Here is a 24,074-nt window from a genome sequence, read left to right on the forward strand (position 1 = left end):
GTTCAGCAGTTTCTAAAAATATGATGTGAGATTTTATAATCGACCATTGTGTAGCTGAGCTGTCAAAATTATCAAAACTAAATGTTGTAAAAACAACTGGAAAAAATGCTGTCAGTTTTTGTTCAGGACAAACTAAGGTCATTGGTTCAGAAATCTAAGATCTTTGGAGAAACAGCACACAGGATCCATTTGCCAGCTTTAAGATAAGATTCTCACTCTAAAAACAAATAAAAATTTATACTTTCCAGTAATCACGTCATTTTGCAGGATTGGTATTGCTCAGGCTATATTGGATTACAATAAAAATGAGGAACTGTAGATAGCACAAGGTAATTAGGAACCTAGTGGTTATTATTCCACATAGTGTATTCCAAGTAGTGTAATCCAAGTGTATTAATCCAAGTAGTGTAACCGCAGCCTATTTCTATTATTAATACCATAAAAGGTCAGTATTGGAAAAGGAACCTGCGTGTTGTGCGTCACAAGGAGACAAAGTAGGACGTGCAGCAGCCCAAGCTGTTCCAACCCAGCTGTGTGATTTGCTTGGCCCAAGAAGAAGGCTCAAGAAAGTGCAATCAGCTCAGTCTGTGGCAGAGCACCCTCACGTTGCACTAACAGGCTCTGGAGCGGTGATGCCTAGAACGCCAGATAGGTCCACATACAAATGCAAACAGCTATAAGGTTTTTTTCCACTCTTTTCTGCAAACGTATGTTTAATATTTTCTCATCTTATCTTGTATTTTCACTTTGTATAAACTGACTGAAAGGATCTCAAGCTGTAGCACTGTGCTGAAAGGTCTATTTGACTTTGGAAGGCTTACCTACACCAGCGCAAGCCTTATTTTTTGGGGTCTCAATGCTGTTGGGTATTCATCTGAGTGTATAAGAGACATCCTTACAGAACAGCTGTTGCTTCAAGGCAAAATGAAGGATTTTTGACCCTAGCAGTAACCAAAGTATGACAGTTACTTCTGTCTCTGTGGTACCGTTTTTCCCCAAGCAGCCACAAACGAGCAGGTTGACTGCAATGGCAACAACATACAAAAATTTCAGATCTGCCCAAGCAAAGTTGAAAGCTAAGGTTGTGCTCCTGCAAAAGTAGCACTGCACAATAAAATAGTGTAAGGTGGCATTAAGGGGACAGCCATTCAGCATTCAAAAGAAGTGCAGTGAAACAAAGGCAAACAGAAATAGCCTCACTGAGGAATTCCTTGAGTGCAAGAAGCCTATCCCATAGATTTTCTTCCCATCCTTTCCAGCAACAAGCTAACATGCAAAATCCAGCTTTTAAACAACATAATATACCCAATACTTCCATCAAAATAGGTTAATTTCTTCTGAGCTCCTGTTCCTATAAAGCTATAAAGAGGCAATGTTGTGCCTCTATCTCAGCATTACAGGGTGCTCTTAGGCTCTCCCCTCCTGCAGAAGCCCACTCAGGCACATGAAAATTTTTGCTTGCAAGCAAACAAAAGTTTATGCTTAAAATACTAGAAAAGAAGGTATCAGTAGGAAAGAGTTCATTTGTATCCCTTTTAATAACTGTTTGTTGTGGATATTCACGCAAATAAATTGTGTGTAGAAACAAATGCCACTGAAAGGTCTAGTATGAGGTAAATAATGAAGAATGTTTAATTTTTCAGTGTTTGCACGTAACAGAAAATAAAAAATTCAAGCTGTTCACATTATCAGGTAGTGTGAATCACTCTTTCAACTGATTGATGTACAAATATATTGAGATATTTCTCTTGAATGTCTGGCATAATGTATGAAGAATGAACTATAAATGAGAATACACAATCTATTCTGAGACTACAAAATTCTATAATAAAAAATTACAAATTCTGAAATACACAACTGTAAGTTAAACTCAGCTCTGTAAAAACAAATACAATGGGATTGCCAAGCTAAGCTGAAAACTTGATAATCTCAAATGGCAAATATTATGAAACCTTTTTTAAAAAAAAGGCAAACAAAAATGAAGAACAAAACCTGCTAAAATAAAATATCTGGTAAATTAAATAGGTATAATAAGCACATACAGACACTAACTGTTATGTTTCTTCAGGTAGTTTATGGCCAGGAGAAACAGCTACATTTTATTATGACACTGGTGCTGGAAATCACAGGTACACAACTTCAGCAGAGCTGGAATTACACAGACCGTTTGAGACAAGTCAGCTGAAATGCAGTAAAAGACTCCAAAAAGGCAGAGGAAGGAAATTCTGCTTTTCCTTGACAAAGCTCAGGGAATTTCAGGTTAACAAAGACCAAAAAGGCCTGGGGAAAGGTCCACTTAAGATAGGAACAGCATATAAAACCAGGGTATGTTTGAACTGCTCAGCTTTTGATGGAAGTTTTTTGCTTTGTTTTGTTTTGTCATTAAAGAACTTAAACAGAATGGCTGAACACTGCCAGAGCCATAGGGTATATTCCCAACAAAAAACAGACTGTACGCTGGGAGAGACCATTAAAAGATGCTGGGTTTGCACGTATGTTCCCCACTGGCTTTCAGACAAAGGGTGCACTGGAGCCTGATTCTCACTGGACTGTTGCCATTTCCTCTAGAAAGAAAGAAAAATAAGGAAATAAAAATATCCATTATGGTGTGAAACCCTGTAGCTGCTTGGAGCCTGATAAAAACATGGAGATCATCTTCAGTTCACGTGTGGATATCTTATAGACAAAACAAAGAACAGGCCTAAGAAAGGCAACAGATTCTTCACTCAGATCTGCTATAAGCCAAGTCTCTCAACTGCCTTTTATGGAACAGCCAAAATATGATTGAACAAATTGAATGATTTCTTAATATAAACCAACATCCATCCTTTAGAAATGTAGGGACAGGTTTAAGGAATTAGGAACATTAAGTATTCTTTTCAACCTTGAGCATTTAAGGGGTAATAATGAGCTCTGATTTTTTCTGGCAACCAAAGGCCTCAATTCTCCCCACTCTAGCATAGCTTGGTGGGTATCACTGTTCAAAATGAGCCAAGCAGAGAAGGTGCATCAAGGTGCCCCCACAGAAAGTCTCCAAAAGACTGAATGCATAGAAAAAGAACATTTGCAATGTGAGTCCAATAAAGCTGCCACAGGCTATAGGTTGGAAACACAAGGATAAGGCATGAAATCATAAACAAAGCAGCTAGGAAACCACTGATACAGAGTTTGTCCATATAATTACATAATCTAATTTGCTTTCCAGATACTCGAAAAACCTTGAACAGCTCCGGATAAACTAATAAAGTCCGAATGTTTACATTTAATCAAAATAGTATGTAACAAAACAAATTCCAAGCATCTAAATCCCTCTAATCCCTAAAAAATACCTCATGCTCATCCAAACAAGCCCTTAGGATGGATGGAAACTCCCTTCTTGCAACCAGTGTTATAGAAAATGAAGATGGGTTTTGAAATGTTCCTCATCTGACTCCCCTTATTTATTTTCTTTTACATTTCAGGGAATATGTGAGTTTGTGTCTCACTTTCCCTCATCACTCTTTGCCTCTTCTACATACACACTACAACTATTCAAGTGTAAACATTATTCAATTACATCAACAGGGTCTCCAAGGTAAACCCTAAACTGCTCATTAGATGACAGTGTTTCCATTGGATGCATCACAAATCAGAAGATTAATTTTGTCTGAGTACTACACAGCTATCTGGTTTTACTACATGCCCCACAGCTGTTTGGGCATCTTTCATCCACGCTGCTACTAAGGATACAGAAAGTGCAGGGACTAGCACGCAGTTCTACCAGACACAATTTTTCACAGGAAAGAAGCAAAGACATTCCCTGAGGCACTGCCATATGCAACATTCTGGTAACATAGAGCCTCTAAACACCATATGCTTTAGGCAAATGCATATTAACACATTGGGATTTCAACTTTTATCTGCATCTACCTGTGCACTTGCTGCAAACTTACTTTGCTCCTTTGCTCTCTAATTGCAGAAACTCTAACAGGAACTCACAAAAGGCACAGAGGCATGACCTATTGTAATGATGCTGGCCTCCAGTTCAGACTCTTCCCTATTCCCCAATTATTTTTTTTATTCCCTCTCCCTTGTCTCTTCCACATAATTCCCTTGTTCTCCCTCAAATTTCTAGCTTAATCCTAAATGGTTTTATCTTCAGATTCCTGGTTGTAATTCAGAAGTGTCATGTAAAGAAGCTGTAAGTTAATGTTCGTTAAAAAAATAAATTATTTGGTTACTTAAGGTAATCGTATTAGAAACTTTTGCTTTGGGAAGCAGAAGCTTTATGTAGCCTTGGTTTAACAGCATAACACCACTACATTCATCTCTGAATTTATCCTAATGTTTGTGTTTGACTTTTAAGAGAAACTTCCTATTGCAACAAACAAGCACAATTTGTAAATCTGATGGTGAGGACACCAGCAGCATATGAAAAATGCTCTTTTCTGCTCACTGGTGGAAACAGGAAAGTGATGACCTGCTCACACGAATAGCCTTGTTACCACTCACAAATACCTTGTTACATACCACTGCTACTCACTGATACAAACAGTGAAGACAGCACCAGACTTTGTTCCAGGCATAGGCAATCCTGTAAAAATGGTTACTCGCTGTTACTGCTGAGGGGGCACTCAGGTTATGTGAGAAATGGCAGTACTGCATGGGAGGGGATGAGCCTCCCCCTTCTAGCATTTTCTAATGAGATCTCCAGTGTTTAAGAAGCAGCTAAAAACATTTGGAGGCTCTGCTCTGGTTTCCTTTGTTGAATGCTATCTTGTGCATAATCAATAGCTTAAGTATGAGGCAAAAACTTAGGCAGATTAATAACCTGTAATATGCATAATAGCATGCAATTCTATTTCGAAAGATACTTGTAAAGGCCTTGCTTGAAAATCCATACAGGAAAGGTGGGTAGCACAACAGTGTACTTTTTCTCAGTTGGGTACACCAAAAAGATTGAAAGTAAAAAATATAGTTAAAGAGTTTTCCTATAGCAGTCTCTCTAGTCAATAGTTTAATTGATTCATTACTAGTTTAAGTAGTCTTAAGTTAGCTTACACAAATACAGATTCCCTCAAAATGGCATGAATTTAAACATGCAATATTTTTACAAAAAATAATTGTACACTAGTCAGAATGACAGATAACAGAGCAGTATGGCTAAAGGGCATGCTACCTTAGACTTCAAAGGGTCTAGCATAACTCTCTACAGGGCATTTCACTGTAGACAACTAGCTGACAGGAAAACTCTCTGCTGGACATCTTGCTGCTGAGACACCCCTAAGCCAGGACACCTCTAAGCCAGGACAGCCCTCTGTGGATCAGCAGATGACACGGGGCTGTGCTGCTCCTCATCTGCGGATCCAAAGAGAGGTGTCCCAGCGTAGAGGTGTCCTGGTGGCAAGTTGGCTTCAGCAGCGAGTTGTCCCTTCCTGTACCTCCTTACTTCAAAGTACATTTCTTTATTATTGGAGGCTGTGTTTAATAGACTCAATAAACATCATTTGAGAATAAAAACACCAAAATCCAGTTTATTTTTATACTCGCAGGATTTTGTTTCTCCTTATTCTGTGCTTCTCTAGTTATAACTCTCATCAACATAATATATTCAAAGTTGCTATGCACATCCTTTGGACATGAACTTCCAAGTCTTAATCCTGTGAAAAAATGCAGTTGTCACTTCAGTGGGTGCATTAACATTCACATTTTTTAGTAAGAAAGAAATAAAACAACTAAAAATGTCCAGAAGTGAAAAAAATCTACTCCATGCCATTTAAGGTGGTGTGTTCCATTATGCCAGACTTCTAAACAGAAAGTGTTACAGAGAACCTATATTGAACATGGTCTCTTATCAAATGTGCCACCTTCACACTGCTTATCAGGAGGCATGTAAATATTGTAACAAGGGTCTTACAAAAAAATGTTTACTCTGAATGTTGCGATACATTAATAGAAATAATCCTAAAAAGCTCAACATGATACTGAAGGCACTTCAGAGGTTTCCTCTGGAAAAAAAAATATGCAACACTGCAGGGAAAAACCTCAGACAGAAACCCACCTCAAACTTAATGGTATGATAAGAAAAAAAAATGCAACTACTAAACTAGGTTCTCAGCTATTGTGAATTAACATGGTCACTGACTTCATTAGAATTGGTCTTATAAATCTGGTATAACCAAGAGATATTTAACTAAGTAATGCAACTCCACTTAGGACTGGGATCATAAATACCACTCTTTATCCAGAAAAGGATCCAAATTACTGCCAAAATAAAAAAAGTTTTGTGGTATTATTCCTGTCTGGATCATGTATGTTTGCTGGGGGAGGGGGGAAGTCTCAAATAAAATCAAGTTGAATGCTTCCAAAAGATAAATTATTTTCTGTGTACAAATGTTATTTTCTGTAGGTAAAATTATTTTCTTATATTTGCATTGTTAAAATTATAAGCCACTCCTCCCCAGCACTAGGGATAAATGCAGAATGATGACAACTCTCAGGAATTATATCTAATCATCTTCCCCTCCCACGAAACAGTATTAACACCAAGCTGCATTGCAGGGGTCATTTTGTTGGTTTGCAGCTGAGTGCACATGACATTTCAAGACTGTTAACATTTAAAGACATAAACAAACATCAGACTTCAAGAATGGACTCAACTAATAAAGAGTTATTGAGCAAGACAATTAATTGCATTCAAGTAACAACAACTGTCTTTACTCTGTTCTAACCCAGCTGCAACCATGTTTGACTCTATCAAGAAGACCAAAGCAGCAGGTTATCTCTAAAAACTCCAAAGGAAACCTGTGTACATGACACACACAGATTTACAGACCTTTCCTTTATATACAACTTTATTATCCAGAAACTACTAACAATGATACAGGAGTTTGTGAATTATTTCCTTTACTGCAAAGAACAACCTAAACTTCCAAACTTTGAAAACATAGGCCTTTTAAAAATGGACTGCTTTAGGGAGAAGATAAACTGGCCTAGAAGCACATCTCTCATTGTGTCATATCACTACAGAATAGATGAAATATCCGTACTTCAGTATGAGGAATCCAGGCAGGAGAATTAAGGGCAAAAAGGTTTTAGTGTCCATCTCCTGCTGGGGTAATACAGCATTTGTTTGCCAGTTTCCAAGGACTGTAAAACCAGTATTCCTGGGCCCTTTCTGAGACAGACTCAGTGTTGTTGAGGATGAGGTTCTCCTTTCCTCTACCTAAAAGCCTTGACCATGTAACCAGAAGGCTACTTAGCAATACTTCTCAGTCTGTGAAAATTGACAAAATGGTTTTGAAATCTGAGTTTTTGTTGATCCAACATGACCACATTTTTGAAACAGAGGAAAGAACTCTATCATTCTTGCAAAGCATGAGATTTCACTCTTTTGGCCCCTTTATTAAGATCATTATCTTGAATTCAACAGCTCTCGTGTACTAAATGGTACCTACCTCTACTCTGAAACCATCTCAAACCAATGTTTCCAGTTACTAACATTCCAGATAGCTGTCAGGCATTTCTGCATGCTGCATCTAAGTTGGACAGATTGTTTCCTAACACAAAGCAAATAGCTATTAAATCCTTCTATTTTCATTCTATCAGCAGTAATAATTTTATAAATGTGTCAGTCCTATGTTATCTTCTGTACCACTACTTGGTTTCTTCTCATACAATATTTAAAGTCTACTCAAGAACATTTTTCTGTGACTTATTTAGCTACCCATACTAACTTTCTACATTAACAACTTTTCATTTTTACTTAACACTATTTTCCCCCTTTCCATTTTTCGTCAGTGATCCTACGTCCCCTCTTCATTACAAAATCAAGTTGGTGTCTTCCTTGCCAAACTTGAACACTTTGCAAAAGTAATTCCAATCTTTCCACACTTTTCCATTTCTTTTTCTCTTGATCATTATACTTTTAATTTTTGCTTGTGCAAGAATCCTTACTGAAGAAATATCCTCTATGAAGATTTAGAGAAAAATGCAGGTAGCTCTGAGGATTGAATTCAAAACATTCTTAGCATGAGTCTAGTCTCACAACTGAACTCAGAAGAGTTGGGAATCACTCAGTAGAAGAGCAAGCAGTAGTTACTAAAGCCATCTGGAAAGGCATGATTTTACACTTTAAAGTATGCTGCCAAAAATCCTGGGGAAGTGCTTTTGCACCAGAACGATTCTTCCTCTCACCAGCAAAACTCAAGAAATTTCCAGCCTTCTCTGTCACTCTCCCTACTCCATGAAATACCGTACTGCAAACAATTTTTTATTTTTTTTTAAAGAGACATTGCACTAAGGAAGCTCAGTAGCTGTCATCATGCCTATGGCCATTCAATGATTTATCAATTCCGTTATTTTAAAGTTGCTGCATGTCTACATCTGTGAAGAAAAACCATATATATACACTATGTGCCTGTTGTAGCCATGACCATTTTCAAGCTGTAATCACAATTCTGCAAAATAAACTATTTTTACACTTTTGCATGGACAAACATGCATTTTCTTTGTACTATACACATCAACAACACAGTTCCAAAATCAGAAACTATAGCAGTTGCTGTTTTGTTTTGTTTTAATTCTGTAACAGATCTAGAAAAATGCATTCAAAGTAAACAGAAAACACTAAAAAAGAAAGCCCACTGCTGTAATGCAGTCTAGCTATTCTCTCAATGTTTTCCTTACTCTCATAATTTTGGAAGATGTATCTCTTTAAATGAAACTGTACTTTACTAGTTCTTTTCAAACTACTCCATGTACCACTATCAGTGCCAGGCTCTAACAAATCATGGAGCACCTTAAAGCCTAATTGGTGATGAAACTCTAAGTCTACTTCATGCAGCAGTGAATGCCAGTTACCAAGGAAGGCAAGTAGAAGAAAGCATCACAAAACCAGATCACCTATATGTTCAAGCATTTTCTATTTTCGTATCTCTCAACAGCAAACTTTCCATTTAAAACTCTCTAACTCAGCTGGTAAGTGCAGGCACAGCCTCTGGGATGATGATTACTTCCACAAGTAACTGAGCTTTATTTGAGCTGCTGAAAGGCCATCCAGTGATTTACATGACTTAATGGTAGTGTCAACTCACTGTAAATAAGGTGCAGGAAGTGTAACAAATTAGGTATGCACTACAGAAGAGCAACAGTTTACTTATGAAAAAGGGGGAGGGATGCTGTCTTCACTAGGGATGGAAAGCTGTAAGATCCCATCCAACAAAAAATGAGTCAAGTAGGTATTTCTCAGTTCTCTGTGCCTGTACTAGAGTGAGTTGAACAAATTTCTAAATCTCTACTGCCTGTAACTTAAGTTTCAACATGTACCTCATATGCAGATGCTGACATTTAAGCTGTCTCAGTCCATATGCTTGTCCCATTATGTCCCAGTTTTTCATTATAAAAGTATATTAATAGTGGGGAATCAGTCATTCTTTAACAGAGGCTATGCTGTGAACTACGGGAGACCCTAATACAGATAACTGTGGAGCAGGTTCAGATCACAAATGACAAGGCTGGAAGACGTTTTAGAGAAATACACATTTGTTGAGCGAGGATCACGATCAGCAAACAATCCAGAACAAACTTGCACAAGATAATTTAATCGTACTACTCAGATCTTTCTCAAGTTCAAAATCAGGACTTTGTAACACCTCAGGATGAAAAGTTGTATATCGGTGACTTGAAGACATGTAGAGATATCCTATATACCCTCAGGTATTTCACCCATCCCTCAATGTGGGTCCAAAGGGCACGGGAGTCTCATAGGGCCTATATCCGATCACTTCAAGCTCACATGATACGCGCTACCCTCAGACATCTCAAATGCAACCATGGGCCAGGGTGTAGGTGACTGAAATGAGCACCATCTGACCAATACCTGCCAAAAAGCTGCTGAAGTGCTACAGTGTGGAAAAAATGAGATGACTGAAAAACAATATTAGAATCTTAAAATGCAATCAGAAAAATAAACTACATGCTTTGTCATGGAAAACAGCCTAAAGCTGTGGCTACTCAACATAAAAAGGGTATCGCAAAAATTATGCTAGTTGATAAATGACTGGCAGGAGGATTATGACTCACTAAAAGGCATGATGTTCACAGTCACTCTTTGCTAAATCTGCTTCTAATATTCTCTGTATCTGAGACGATTCAGACACTATTTTTAGAGGCAAGGAGATCGGCAGAGAGATAAAGAATGACTCACTCCTACCCTGATCAGATTTGGTGAATCTATTGATTTTATTTGAGTTCATCCTGTTATATTGAGTATAAGATAGGAATTAAGCCTAAAATCGGTATACTAAGGAAAAAAATAAACCCACTAGTTGCTGTTTAAAACAAACAGCCAATGTCAGACCTTTAATAATGCTGTTAACACATGCCAAAAAGCTACTCCAAGCATTTCTTCAGATGTTAAGAAGTGTGTCAATATTAACCTTCTTCGGGCAAGACATATGAAAGTGAAATAAAATACCTAGGGAAGGTTGGGTTTAAAAGAGTAGTAAGCTAGCAACTCTTTTTTAAAACCCTCATTCATAAAACATTTCCTGTAGAATATAAAATGTAAACACATTGCTAAACAGTATGTTGCAATATAAAGACTTTATAGGTACTAATTTAAATAGTCCTGAATAAATTGTCATTGTCAAAGTGGAAACACTGAAATCAAGGTGCCCAGTGTCTGATGAAAACTAGCCCTTCCTATGTTCCCAGTGCTTTTAAGACTTACTCCTCTGTATAGCATTTGTGTCTGAGCATGCATAATACTACTGTTTACTAGTTAATATTGTAGTGTACCTTTTTTCAACAGACAGAACAAAAATTCAACAGGACAGACAACAAACAGGTGTCTTTATTACTACAGGATCCTTCAAGGCTGTAACTCTTCCCTCTTGGTGTCAGCTGAGCAGCACTACCCACCTTTAAGGACTACAGGATTAATGTGTAACTTGACCATAATGACACTAAGCTGCTATTGCTCATGCTCTGTTACAGGCTGATAAAGTGACTGAACTGATCCTCTGCTCTGACACCAGGGAAAAGAGCTGCTCTTCAGACATCAAACTTTTTGTCTATCATCAGACAAAATGGCAGAACATCCTAAGAAACTCTTAAGCAACTGATCACGGCTGTTACACAAAAGCTCTGAAGACCACAGAGACAGCAAAGCTGACACTGTCCAGGGACATCAGCATCCTTACCATCTTTGGCAACTGAATAATAGGTATTTAGGCTGAGATTCATCCCATTTAACCTTTGTGCCTTCTTGGGCCATCTAAGTTAGGAGCACTGTTACCTGAAGTTCCCCACTCCGTCAGTGAAGAGAGGCTCACCCAGCAGGCCATTCAGGCCACTCAAGGACCAAACTGCCTCAAAGATGTCTCTCATCATTGACAACTAGGCTCCTGACTCAGGCATCTCAGTAAGATTTCTTGAGTGGGATGAACCCATAACCTTAGATCCAAAGAGTCTATAAGCCTGAGGTCTAATCCACTGCATCTCATGACACAAGGCATCCTCCAATAACAAAATTATGTTTAAAATAAAACAGCCACAAAAACCTGCAGTCATTAGAAAAACTTCCATCCTTTCCAAACATCAGAAGACTGATCTCTGATTACTATAACATTACCACAGTGCTCATTTTTGTGCAAAAAAGTTTACATGAAGAATAAAGTAAGAATAGACTCTTTCGAGTGGGTACCCATTAACATACAAATAATAGCTCATAATCCAGACCTTCCTGGACTGGTTAAAACCTTTTTAAAACATATGCTATCTAAGATATTCTGGCACTAGTTACATCACAAGAAATTGGAAAGTTTTCTAGGGAGTTGACTTTGAGGAGGTGACACAATATGAGAATACTGGGAAGGCGATTATTCAGAGTTTGAGTAATAAATTAGGTCATAGGAGACCAGTGAAAAGCAAAAAATTCACATCTTGGGAGTTCTAAAGGAGGAAAGGGACAGAGTCAGTGCTAATGAATGGGAATGGTAAAGGTTATTCTGCAGAGAAAGTATTATTGGAAATCCATTATAAAAACACACAACTTCAGCACATCTCATTGTGGTTCATTTCGAAACACGTAATAGTTGTATAAATTGCTGCACAAGCTCTGTAAACCTAAAATACAGTCAGTGCTCTGACTGGTCATGTCCAAGTTCCAAGCAGTTAAGCCATGGATTCAACTCCCCTGAGCTATGTACAACCCCACTGACAAGCTTCACACCATGGTGTGACCCTGTGTGCTGAAATGTGTGTTTACAAAAAATTGTCTTTGCCTCCCCATGTCACAATAGGCATTCTCAGACCTATGTAACTTCTGATTGGGTTGAAAAAAAAAAAAGTTTTTAGCATGCACATATACGGCATCTAACATAAAAGGATGACAATAAAATCAAACAGTAAGTAAAACAGACACAATGGACACACACTAACTGCAGAAAGATAATCCTACAGCTTGTGTCTCCTCTATGCCTACATAATTAAAAACCCCCTTTTTTATTTTTTAAACCAAAGTTGGCATATAGTTCATCTTCAGTGAGGTATGCACAAAGACATTTGGTTCAGCAATAACAAAATTATAGCTGTACAAGGTAGCATGTATATTTGAATATGCAACAATGTAATCCTTCCAATAAATGCACTCTTTATTCTTTTTACAGCGCTTCAAGTCAGATGTACAGAAACTAAACTCTATAAATGAAAGCCAAATACAGTAAAATAATGCATTATGCATTTTAACTTTGTGTTCTGCTTTGCTTTAACTTTGAAGCAAACATACTCAATGTGTTTTTTAATGGCTGCAGGTGTGGATTTTGTATCATTTTAACTTGTTTTTTCCTATGACTGCAGATTTTGGTGAGTGCTTTGAGAGCAAATGGACTTGAACTTTGCAGTGGTGGTCTGAAGTCCTTAAGGTAAGCAAAGGAGTGGAAACAAGTAGCTAGCAGGCTTGTCTAAATTGAACCTCATTAAAATAATCTGGCTAAACAATATATTTTCTTTACATTAGTGTCTGGCCTCTGTTACAATCCGAGGGAAAGACATAAAATTTTAATAATTAGTTTAAGATTATGAGGAAAGAGCTCACAGATGCTGTGAGCTGTATGGTAGAAACCAGAATTATTAGTTGATGACAAGTGCAGATGAATACATGGGGGAAAGGAAGCAATCCTTCTGAACAGATGGGGATATCAACAACAAAATCCTTAAGATACAATTTTTCTTTGTAATTTGAATATAGGTGGAAAATAATCGAAAAAGCATTAAAACCCTGAGCACTGCTCAGACTAGAAAGCAGCAAATTTACAGGACAGCGTAGAATTTTAGCATGTTAGTGGTTCAGATTAGGAAAGCCTACACTACACTACCTGGATTGTAAGTAAATTAATTCATTCTCCTGTCTGCTTAAATGTACTTGATACAAGAAAGGAAGGTTGGGAAGAAGGAATGCCTGTTACATGGATGCTCACAATAAGCAGTTCCTCTGAAATTGTTTTGCGTTAGTTCTTCAGGCTGAGAAATACCTTTTTCTGAGTATCTCCTATAAGGCAGAGGATGCAAACAATTAAAACATTTCCACCATTATTCATCTTCCTTTCTGTTTTAACCACCTAGTCCAGTACATGAGGAAAAATACTTGGCCTTTATTTTGTTCCAGCTGTTACAATACTCCTGCATTAATATATTATTTCCAGCACAGTAATCATTTATACAGATTAAATTTCAAATTACCAGCTAAACAGAGAATAAACTCTCATGTCCTCATTATTTTCTTTTTTTTTTTTTTTCCTGACAGACTGACCAATTTGATAGGTTACTGATGCAGAAGGTTTAAAAAGTTAATCTTTTAACCAAGTTGCCTGAGAATTCTGAATTTCAAGTGCCTGCCAGTGTCTGTAAAAAGAAAAAAATATTTCATCTGGCAGGAAAAAGCATAAAATAAATAAAGCCTGACAGAGTAGAAATGATAATTACTGCAGAAACAGTAGAAACAAAACTTTTACCAAATAAGGCTACAAGGTAGCCACTATAGACAGAACAAAAGGACTTAAACTGATTAGAGTAGAAGAATAGTAAGGTTCTTACATTGTAACTGCTGCAGAAAAGGATGATACTATGGAAAGTTCAACTGCAAAAAATGAGAATATTTTTTTAAAAACACCAAAACCAAAACAACAAAAACCACACAAAACTTCACTCTTACCCACAGAGAATACACTACTTAAAACAGACCATGAATTACCATATCCTAATATTGAACTAAGCAGTTATTCCAGAAATGAGCTCCTCATGAACTGAGATGTCTGACGGAACATACTCAAGATGAAAACCAAAGTATTTAAAGAAAATCAATTCTCCTCAGTTATGCTACCAAGAGGAATAAAAAAAATCTTGGCATGACATTCATTATCAATTGTTTTAATCCCCCATTTGAAAAGCTCCATCTACATCTGCTAAAGTCTCAGTTCAAACCATAGGAGTGGTGTTTGCTGGGGCACAAGTTACATAGATCTGACACAGGTCATCTACCCAGGCTGACACCATTAACCAAGGAGTGAACCGTGTCACAATACAGAAGAATGCATCTCTTCTAACATCTTGCCATCTTAGCAACTCTTATTAAACCCAGTGCAACAAAACAAAGATGAAAATAAAATGGGTAGAATACTGAAGACTGTACACCTCACAAACTGTCCAAAGTGTCTACAAATTCTCACAGACTTACACAAATACTTTGTTAATTTAGTACATGTAAATCACTAATTTGTAAATCTAAAAAGCCCTATTGTTTTAAAATATATTGGGCAAATTTTCTTGCATTACTTTCAACAGAAGACCAAATAAAAGTTGAGTAAAATGTTTATGCTTCTTCTTGGGAGTTTCTGTCTATACATAATTGGAAAATTCTGGACAATCTCAATTATTCAAAAACATTTGTACAGAGTCAACACAGTAAACCAGAAAATAATGTTGATACAAAATTCCAATAGGGAAAGTGCCAAAATTCAATAGACAATATAATTGAGCATTATTGCAACAGAGTACAGGATACACAGATGACTGTGATCCCTGATGAAAGTTTTGCAATTTATGATTAAATAAATCTGCTTAGCCCTTCAAAATATGAAGCACCAGATACATTTTCACTTTGGACACCAAACCACCAAATTATGTCTGGTGCATCCTTATTACCATGTTAATACAGGATCAGGGGCAAATGAACCTTTTACAGATTAAAAGAAAGGAGGATGGATAAACATCTCATTCTCTCCTAGTTTCTCAAGGAAGAATAGCTCACACAGACTGCAGGCCACAACACACATGACATCATTCTTAACCTCACAACAATTTCCAACACAGACCAGTGAAGCTGTAGGAGAAATACACTAACTTTCACTCAAATTCAACGTAACAAGAAATAAAGGGTTCCTAAAAATCTGTCCTTCTTCCAATGGAAGGCACACAGCTAAATATTCTCTCATCACCAATACTGGTTTAAGTAATCTCCCATTAAGCCAGGAGGAAGGACAACTGTGCAGGCTATATGAAAAGGGATCCGAAGAAAAGGGGAAGGGAAAGTTAAAAGAAGAGATACTGATGAGTGTTAAAGAGTGACATAAAGGGGACCAGCAGAGCAATAATTCTATCACCACCTCTGCCACAATAGTCTCCTATGGTCTTGGAAAAAAAGTCTTAAACCCTCCTTGGTCTCCATCTGCAGAATGCTGCTGTTTCCCTGTTTGACACAGATACTGCCAAGTGCTCAGACACAAAATCTCTAGAGAAAGATGTGCACTTCCACTGAATAGCATGCAATGCTTTTTAACTTCTCTTTTATAACAGTTTGAATGAACTGCATCAAATGAGAAGGCAGGGCTGCAAATGAACACTGAATATAAACCTAAGTATGAAATGAGTATTTCCTTTACTAAGTTCTGTCATTCCTCTACAATGAATGAGACAGAGATCCTGTGGAAATAGCATGTAAATGTATAATTAAATACACATGCATAACAGGGAAAAAAATTGAAGAGCACGAAGAACATAAATTTGGGCATTTCCTAATTCCTTACTGCTTCATTTTACAGCTACAAATTAGTCACTATTCTCCCACTCCTTACAGAGAGAAAATTAATTTCAAATCTAGGTATTTTGGAATGTTGAATAATTTTGAGGAGAAACAGGACACATCGCTGAGTAACTTCAACAGTGAATGAGACAGAAACCTCATATGTTATTCAATACATGTCTTTTCCTATCCACATGTATTAACCCTGTTTTACAAGTCTCTGTAGATATACCAGGACTGAAACACCACACAAACTGCACCATGCATCAATCCAATAGAATAATGAGAATAATCTATTCAGCCTAAGTTTCCACTCAGATTAAATGGTTTCATTCTCCCAGCCAATGAAATACTGGTGGTTGGTTAGATTCACTGTGCAACACATCCCATTCACAAAATGCAAAGAACCCCCAAGTTTCACTGAAGCAGACTGGCAATCAAAGAGATCCTTCTGTTTAAATACCAAGCTTTCATCACCTTCAATTGAAATGCTAGAATTCTTCATGAGAGCAGCCAAAATCTCAGCTACCTGAAAAACTACACTTCCCCAATCTGTTTCTTGCTTGTGGGTTTTTCTTTTTCATAGCTTATCCATATCTAATACATTTTTCAGGAAACAGGATTTGTTCCTTGCCTGGACCTGTTGGTACCAAGTTTCAGCTGAAATGACAAACTAAGCAAATCTTAAGAATCTGAAATAACCCATGGAAAAACCTGAGTAGCTTTACTATAGACACTGCAACTTACTCTCTCTGAAAATAAAATATTTATAAATCTCAATACAAAGTTTAAAACATGCACACAAAATTTTACTCTGGTTCATTATTAGAAATAATGGATTATTTTGAAGAAAGCAAAGTGATAGCTAACTGCAATCTGTCATGAGAGTATCTAAACTCAATCTTGTGTACTAGAATGCTGCTCCTGCTACAGAAATACATTTAGAGCTAACAAACTAAAAGAGTTTCCTAATTTACTAATAATAGGCATCTATTATTAGTAATAGGAGTCAGTTTTCCAAATAGGGCATGCGAGTTTACCTTTTCTGGCTTCAGAAAGACTGAATATTTAAAAAAAAACCCAAAACACACCAAATAATTGCTGTTTGCTGAAATAAGCATGTTATTTTCTGACACGACACTCTGCTTCATGGTTGTGAAATGATCACAGTAAGACTTTCCATGCATTTTGGGTAAGTAAACAAGGTTACAACAGGAACTTGAAAGCAAAAAGCACAAGTAAAACATACTACAGATGTTAAAATATAACAAAAATAAATTATCTCAGAAGACCCAAATTACTTCTGCTTTATGTATCAGGAGACTTTTCTACTAGGACAAGCTTCAGCTAATGAGAGGCACTCCTTAGAGAACAGATACAAAAACTATTTCTGTGGTATGTATTTTAAACCCTGGCTCAAAAGCTTCTGAAAATCTACAAACAGTGAAAGAACTCAATCTACAGGTGTAGGATCTCTCCTCTCTGGCTATTAAGAAGTTAAATCCACTACTCAGCATTTTTAAATGGAGAGTCTTGAAACGACAGTTTAAACCTCTTTCTTATTGCTCTTTGATAAAAATGACAACACTTAGAAATGTGGTGAATGCTTTTAAAGGTAACAGGAAAGATAGCTACAGGCAGGTTTAAGAATCCCTATACATGTGTAGCAACTTGTGTAGAGACATTTTAAAACATAACACTCCCCTATCTTTCCATCAAATACTACTATGAGCTGGTTTTGCTAATATTTCCAGCAGCCTATCGTACACAGTCCATCACGAGCTGTGTGGCCAGAGGCCAGGAAGGAAGGTGTGGAACACGTCTTCACAGGTCGATTTCCACTCTCCAGGTTTTCAAGTATTTGAGAGAAGGTCATGTTACAGCACAGACTTACATAGCAGACAAATTACATGACTGCCTGTTCTCAGCATTTCATAATTTCAATAAGAAATTAGGTCAAATGAAAGGGGAGGGAAAATAACCCTATCCTTTCTCAGTAGTCAGAAAACTGAACAAAAAACTTACTTAGCTGACATTCTTGCCAAAATATTGATAAAAATATGTACTGACAGTAAACACAAGTTTATAGTATTTTATTTACCATTCCTTTACAAAATCATTTTTAATGCCTCAAAACCACCATAAAGAAACCCCAAATATGCTGTATTGCTCTTCCAAAACAGTTTTACTAGTCTAAAACTTAGGTATTTTTACAAATATGCATATATCAAGGAATGTGTTACTAATTTTAAGAACTTCCACCCACAGTCTGATAGTCTAGTAGGAGTGCTAAGAGATGGAACTGCTCTTTGTATCAGCTGTCTGGATGAAAAGAATAATAATTTGGAATAGCTTTTTCCCCTCTCAGAGACTGAAATATAGTAGACTTTAAAAAAGGGCAGTATTGGCCAGCCTCAGCGCTGCCTGACATTATGTTTATACTAGATGGAGACTAAAATTATAATGTTCATATCTGGCATTCTTTGAGTACAAATTGGCAAACTAATTAATTTTAAATGTTTTTTTAGAAAGCGATACTATCATATTTTCAGGATAACAACAAAATACTTCCCAAGAGCAGTTAAGGATATCATAATGTGAAAACAGAAATCCATATATTTGTATTTTTCTTAGCTTACAAGACTAACATTTGCATACAAAGTCCTACCAACATCATGCAGTGTACAGTTAAAATATGCTAATTGTTATCCTAGATAGCTTTCAGGATTTGTTTCAACAGTCAAGTAGATGTAGGGTTTAGACTGGGATACTGCTGATATTCTTATTGAGCAAGCAGAAAGAATAAAAATTAACTTCAATTGGACTTAACATTATTTCAGTCTCTAAAAATGACAAAAATGAAAGCTGATTTACTCTGAGCTGTAACAAAAAGCTTTAACCTGATGTTAATTTAAAAGGATTGTACTTTTAAGGAAGCCTTGAATAATTTTTTGAAGAGAGATTTGCTGTTTTGTATAGATTTTATGTGCATTTGATACTTATTCAACAGGCAAAAACAGGAAACAGAACTTTTTGTGGCATCTGACATTCTATTTACCAACACAAACTCTGAGGGATGAATTTTACCAAAATCTTCAGCCTAGCATGCTTTAGCCCTGCAGCTGAAAATTCATATGAAAAATACAGGAGATTTTTTTTCCTATGACACAAAAGGAACTTTTGGGAACATTTCCGAAGGATACCAGAAAGCTTGTCTAACATACAATAGCTCCTACTCAGTGCAGCCCTCCAAACAAAGAGTAACAGATGCACAACTGGTATTAATAACAAAACATCTCCTCCCTCTCTTAGGCAAGAGAGGACAGCTAAGGACAAATACAATTTCAGGGTACTTACCTACTCGGAAGTTAGTGGCTGTCAGAGTGTCAGCAGCATGGCCGTTTTCACTAATGAGGGTGGTGGTGTTTCCCTTCTCACAGTTGTTCTGACAGTTGCCTTTGGTACAAGTCACTTTACAGATGCTGGGTGTAAAGACCACCTTGATGCGACCAGTGTGATTTCCCACTGTCATTGGAGGCAAGGAAAAAAAGAAAAATAAACAGATCACTTTGCTATCCATTGATTTCCTTCAAAAAGTTGTTGGGTTTTTTTTGGGAAAAAGAAAAAAAAAAAAGGTTGGTGGGAGAAAAAGGCGACAGGTCTACAGGAGGAGGGCAGTCTGCAGTGCGCTCTCATAGATCTCCAGTGGTGTCTCTGAAACAGGAGTAGGAAGCTTAGCAAACAGAACTCCGGGATCCGCTCCAAAACCACATTTAAAGTCAAGTCACTGGAGTGGGATTAGTAATCACAATGCTGCACTTTATTCACAGGCAGACAAAGAGCAATACCAAGGGCATGACAGCTTAAATAGCCAACCCTGACAGGGAGATGTAATGTAAAGAGGCTGGCTGTGCACCTAGGGGTGAATAAACTCTTGTGTCCTCCTGCATACTTTTCCTGTTTCTGCACTTATTAAGTCACTATTTGTAGCTCGACCCCTGGAAATGTTTTAGGCATGCGGCATGTCTGAAAACATCTGTCTCAAATCTCCTGGCACCCCAGCCCAAAGTGGTCAAACCTTGTGACGCAGCTGCCTGGACCCATTTTTTCACAGTTTTTTGGCACTATTTTTCCACAATGATTTTCATGTTATAGACTGAACTTTGCTGTCAGCCTCTGTTTAAGTAATAAATAGCTCAGTCACAGAAAAGGGCAAGCAATGTATCAATACTTGAAAACACAGGTTCTGAGCTCCAAGATTACAAAAAGTCTAGATTATCTTTTTTGTATACTTATAGTAATTTTAAAAAGTTCAACATAATAAAGACTGAGCAAACACTAAGTTTTAACTGAGATCATTAAAATAACTTTTGTTACAGAATTTAATTTAAAAATATATATTTGATTCCACATCTATCAGCTGAAGACAAATAAAGAGAGACTAAAACTACTTATTAAGAAAATTAGGGAAAAAGAACTGATTTCATTTGCAACTAAAAAGAAAACAGGTTTTTTTCTGCACACTTCCTAATAAATTCAGCAAGTTCCTGTAAATATATCACAGCATCTTTGTGTCAACTATTAATAAATACTTTCATATCAAACCTAACAATCTCCAGAAATGATGCACAGAAAAAAGTATTTCCTTCTTCCTCATGTCATAGCAATAAAAAAATGTTGGTGGACAGTTGTCTAACCTAGTTTATGAAATATTCTCTGGACTGACTTTTTTTTTAAAATCACAAGAAAACAAAGAAAATCATCCCACTTCAAAAGAATATAAAGCCTTCTTATTTCTGGCTATTCATAAACAAATAAATTAAAACAATTGTGCCAAGTTTTTTGTCTACAGTAGAGATATTGCTCTATTTAAACAGCATCTGTACTACAGATGCTCCCACCTTATTCTCCCTATATAATAGTTAGAAAAAGAACAGCCCAGATAGATGCAGGAATACAATATTTCAATTGAAGGGCAGTAGTGGGATTTTAGTTGATTAAGAAGACACCCTGTATATCTGAATTCTAAGCATTTCTTACAAAAATCATTAATACACCTTTCCCAATGAATAGACATAAGTGGATTATGAATTGCTGAGGCTAGAATTTCTAAGCTTTCCTTTTATTAAGCCCAGTTTCACAAGCAATACTGCCATCTTTGTATTTTTTTTGCATAGTTTTAGATATATATCTTTTCCTAGAAAAGTCCAATCCATTTTATATTTGCAAATGTTTTAGTAACATTTTTCCTTTAGGATGTGATCTAATTAAAAAAACACAGTTAGTGGAGTCACAAAAGTCAGTCCTGCCTACACTGTAAAAAACAGTATTGGGGGACTCACACAAGTTTTCCAGCTTAGCTATATATATATATATATATGTAAAATTTTGCTTTGCCAGTACAGATAGAGCTAGACCATTATTTAATTCTCCTTCATACTATTCTGTACTATGTTATTGAGTCTTGAGCTGTACCAAAATTTGGGCACATTGTTTAAAACAAAAAATTGTATTTTAAAACTATTTTTAATCACATAGTTCAGAATTTACCAGAAAAATTATGCAACAATTTTTTTGGTGGAATAAATGCTTTAGTATGCAACTGAATGGCAATTGTAAATCTGTCTCTCACCACTTCTTGGTGAGAAAACGTTAGCATGTAAGTTTGGGAGTAACAACATATGAACAACAAAAAGACAGGACAGCAGAGGTAGAGAGTATCAATGAAAGTCTACTGAAGTGCAGCTTCTTGGAAAAGTAAGAAGTCTGAAAAACAATGTGATGTAAGCCCTAGCACCTACAAATAATTATTCACCAATGTTTTTGCTAGAAAATAAATTCAATTCTCACAGATTTTCTTGTTGCAAAAAGCCAGAAATAAGGAAGCTTTGTATTCATTTGAAGCAGGAAGATTTTCTCCATCTTTCTCAGATTTATGAAAACTATAATGAAACTTATTTTCTTCTCCTTGCCTAGCAGGCCACAACTTTTAACTTCCTCAATTCTGGAGATATTTAGGAAGGATACAAAGCTAATGACAGGTTCTGAGCTGAAAATTGACCAGTGTAAGAGGTGGTGACTCAAGGCAGAGAGACATTATCCTCATCCTTCTTTGTAGTTGTACCTAAGCAGACAGTACCATCCTCACACATCCTAAGGTTTAAGGATCTTAACAGTGAGCATAATATATGAAGACTTAAATTGAAAACAGACTACAAACCCTTATCTCATAAAAGGAAGCTTTTGGCAGAAACTCTACAAGGTTAGACTCTTGGACTTCCTTGAATTCTCTTCCTTTCTTCTCTTCTGTAGTGGTTTTGTTTTGTTTTCCTCTTCTCCAAAGGGTGGATGACTTAATGCTATATCCTTCAATATCTCTTAGCTGGTTTGGCAGTATTAATGTTAAAAGCCACATTTTCAAGATAGAAAGAACCCACTACTGCTATAGCCTTGATCTCTTTTGGGTTAGTTTATAATAAAGGAGGACAGTGCATTTTCAAGGTGGCATACAGATTACTTTCCTCTTTAAACTCCAGAAGTTTTACTGATGATGTCGCTATGACATAGACATGACAAGGTCTGCAACTTAGATTATCTCAAATTCATTTCTGGAAAAAAATGAGGGTGCTACACCACTGAAACATACTTGGAATCATTATTTTTAATATATATATATATATATACACACACAGATATATACAAAAATGTATCATTTCAAAACCAATTTTAAGCATGTGGAAATGAAACACCTCACTTTGCTCGTAAGTATAATGCCAGACTGAAGAAATACAATTGTGAGACCAGATAAATAAATGAGCCTAGTTCAAGACAGAAGATACAAACACCAAATAAATAGCTACTGAAAAAAAATGGCAGAACTAGAGATAAACTCAGGTTGTTGTTTTAATAAAGAAAGGAAAATCAGGATTATTAATACTGGCTAAAGGTTCACCCCTGAGCTAGGCAGCAAATTCACATGGAGGCTCAGCCAATTGTACCATCATCCAGCCTCAGAGGCCAGGCTCACTTAAACCTATGAACTCTTAGGTACATTTGTCAAAGGAGATCAGTGGAAGAATGTACCCATAATTTCCTAAAATCTGCAAAACTCTCTTGAGCCTGATTCAAAACAGAAAGATGCCTGGGTAAAGTGATGAGATTTTAGTTGAAAATTGGCACCACATGTACATGATTTTCTTTCCATCTCTGCAAGTCACTATGATATAATATTATGAACATGGCAAGCTCCTGCTGTGATAAATTTATGATTTAACAACAACTGCAGGAGAAATGGAAAATCTAAGCAAAAGGATTTATTAATAGAATCTCTTTTGCCCTCACTCTTTATCAGGACAAACTGATTTATTTTTATTTTTTTATTATTTTTTTTCTGCATTAGCAGAAAAGGTGAAGGAGTTCAGAAAAGGCAGGAGGCAGGTTTTAGGTCCTTGTGGTCAGCTATGGCTCACACAGCCATGCCTGGGCAGAGTTGCATACAGACAAGGATTTCTACCCAACCTCCTGGGTCCCTTTGTCTGTACTGCTACTCGGCCTTCATTTCTTTCTAGAAGAATTTCCACAAACATTTTTTTTCTTGGTTTTATGGCTGCACTTGCAGCTCCAGCATTCCGCAAAGATTTAACTAGACAGTATTCAATAGCTCTAGTGGATCTCAGAAGATTTGTGGCATGTCCCTGTTTTGCAGAAAGACAATGGGCTAGCAACACTAGTGAAAGCAGAACTGGTATTCAGTTAAAAAGATGACTACACTGTACTGTCTCATAGGTCAAGTGGGGCGAAGAGAAGAAAATACTTTAACGTGTTGAAAAAATTATTACGTTACTGTGTGTATGATGTTTTTGTGTTTCACACTGATCTAATCCAAAGGATTCATAATAGAAAATCACAAGCAGAGGCTTATACAATGGACTCGGCTGGTAGAGCTTACACATACCTCTCCCATAATCCTTGCACAAAACTTCCTTCTGTCTCTACTTTTAAAGGGTTTGTGTTT

At 36.7% G+C, this 24,074-nt stretch overlaps 1 protein-coding gene across 1 annotated transcript in view; it reads right to left on the minus strand.

Moving 5' to 3' along the window:
* The window catches only part of LTBP1 (latent transforming growth factor beta binding protein 1), a 134,849-nt gene extending 115,209 nt beyond the window's left edge, over positions 1-19,640 (minus strand). Inside the window, exon 1 of the mRNA XM_010007248.1 lies at positions 19,418-19,640. Within this exon, the coding sequence (XP_010005550.1) occupies positions 19,418-19,640 (223 nt within the window). The remainder of the gene's footprint in view (positions 1-19,417) is intronic.
* Between the last annotated feature and the right edge of the window lie 4,434 nt (positions 19,641-24,074).

This window comes from Chaetura pelagica, unplaced genomic scaffold, assembly GCF_000747805.2.
Source record: "Chaetura pelagica isolate M959 unplaced genomic scaffold, ChaPel_1.0 scaffold511, whole genome shotgun sequence".
In the NCBI taxonomy this organism is placed as follows: domain Eukaryota; kingdom Metazoa; phylum Chordata; class Aves; order Apodiformes; family Apodidae; genus Chaetura; species Chaetura pelagica.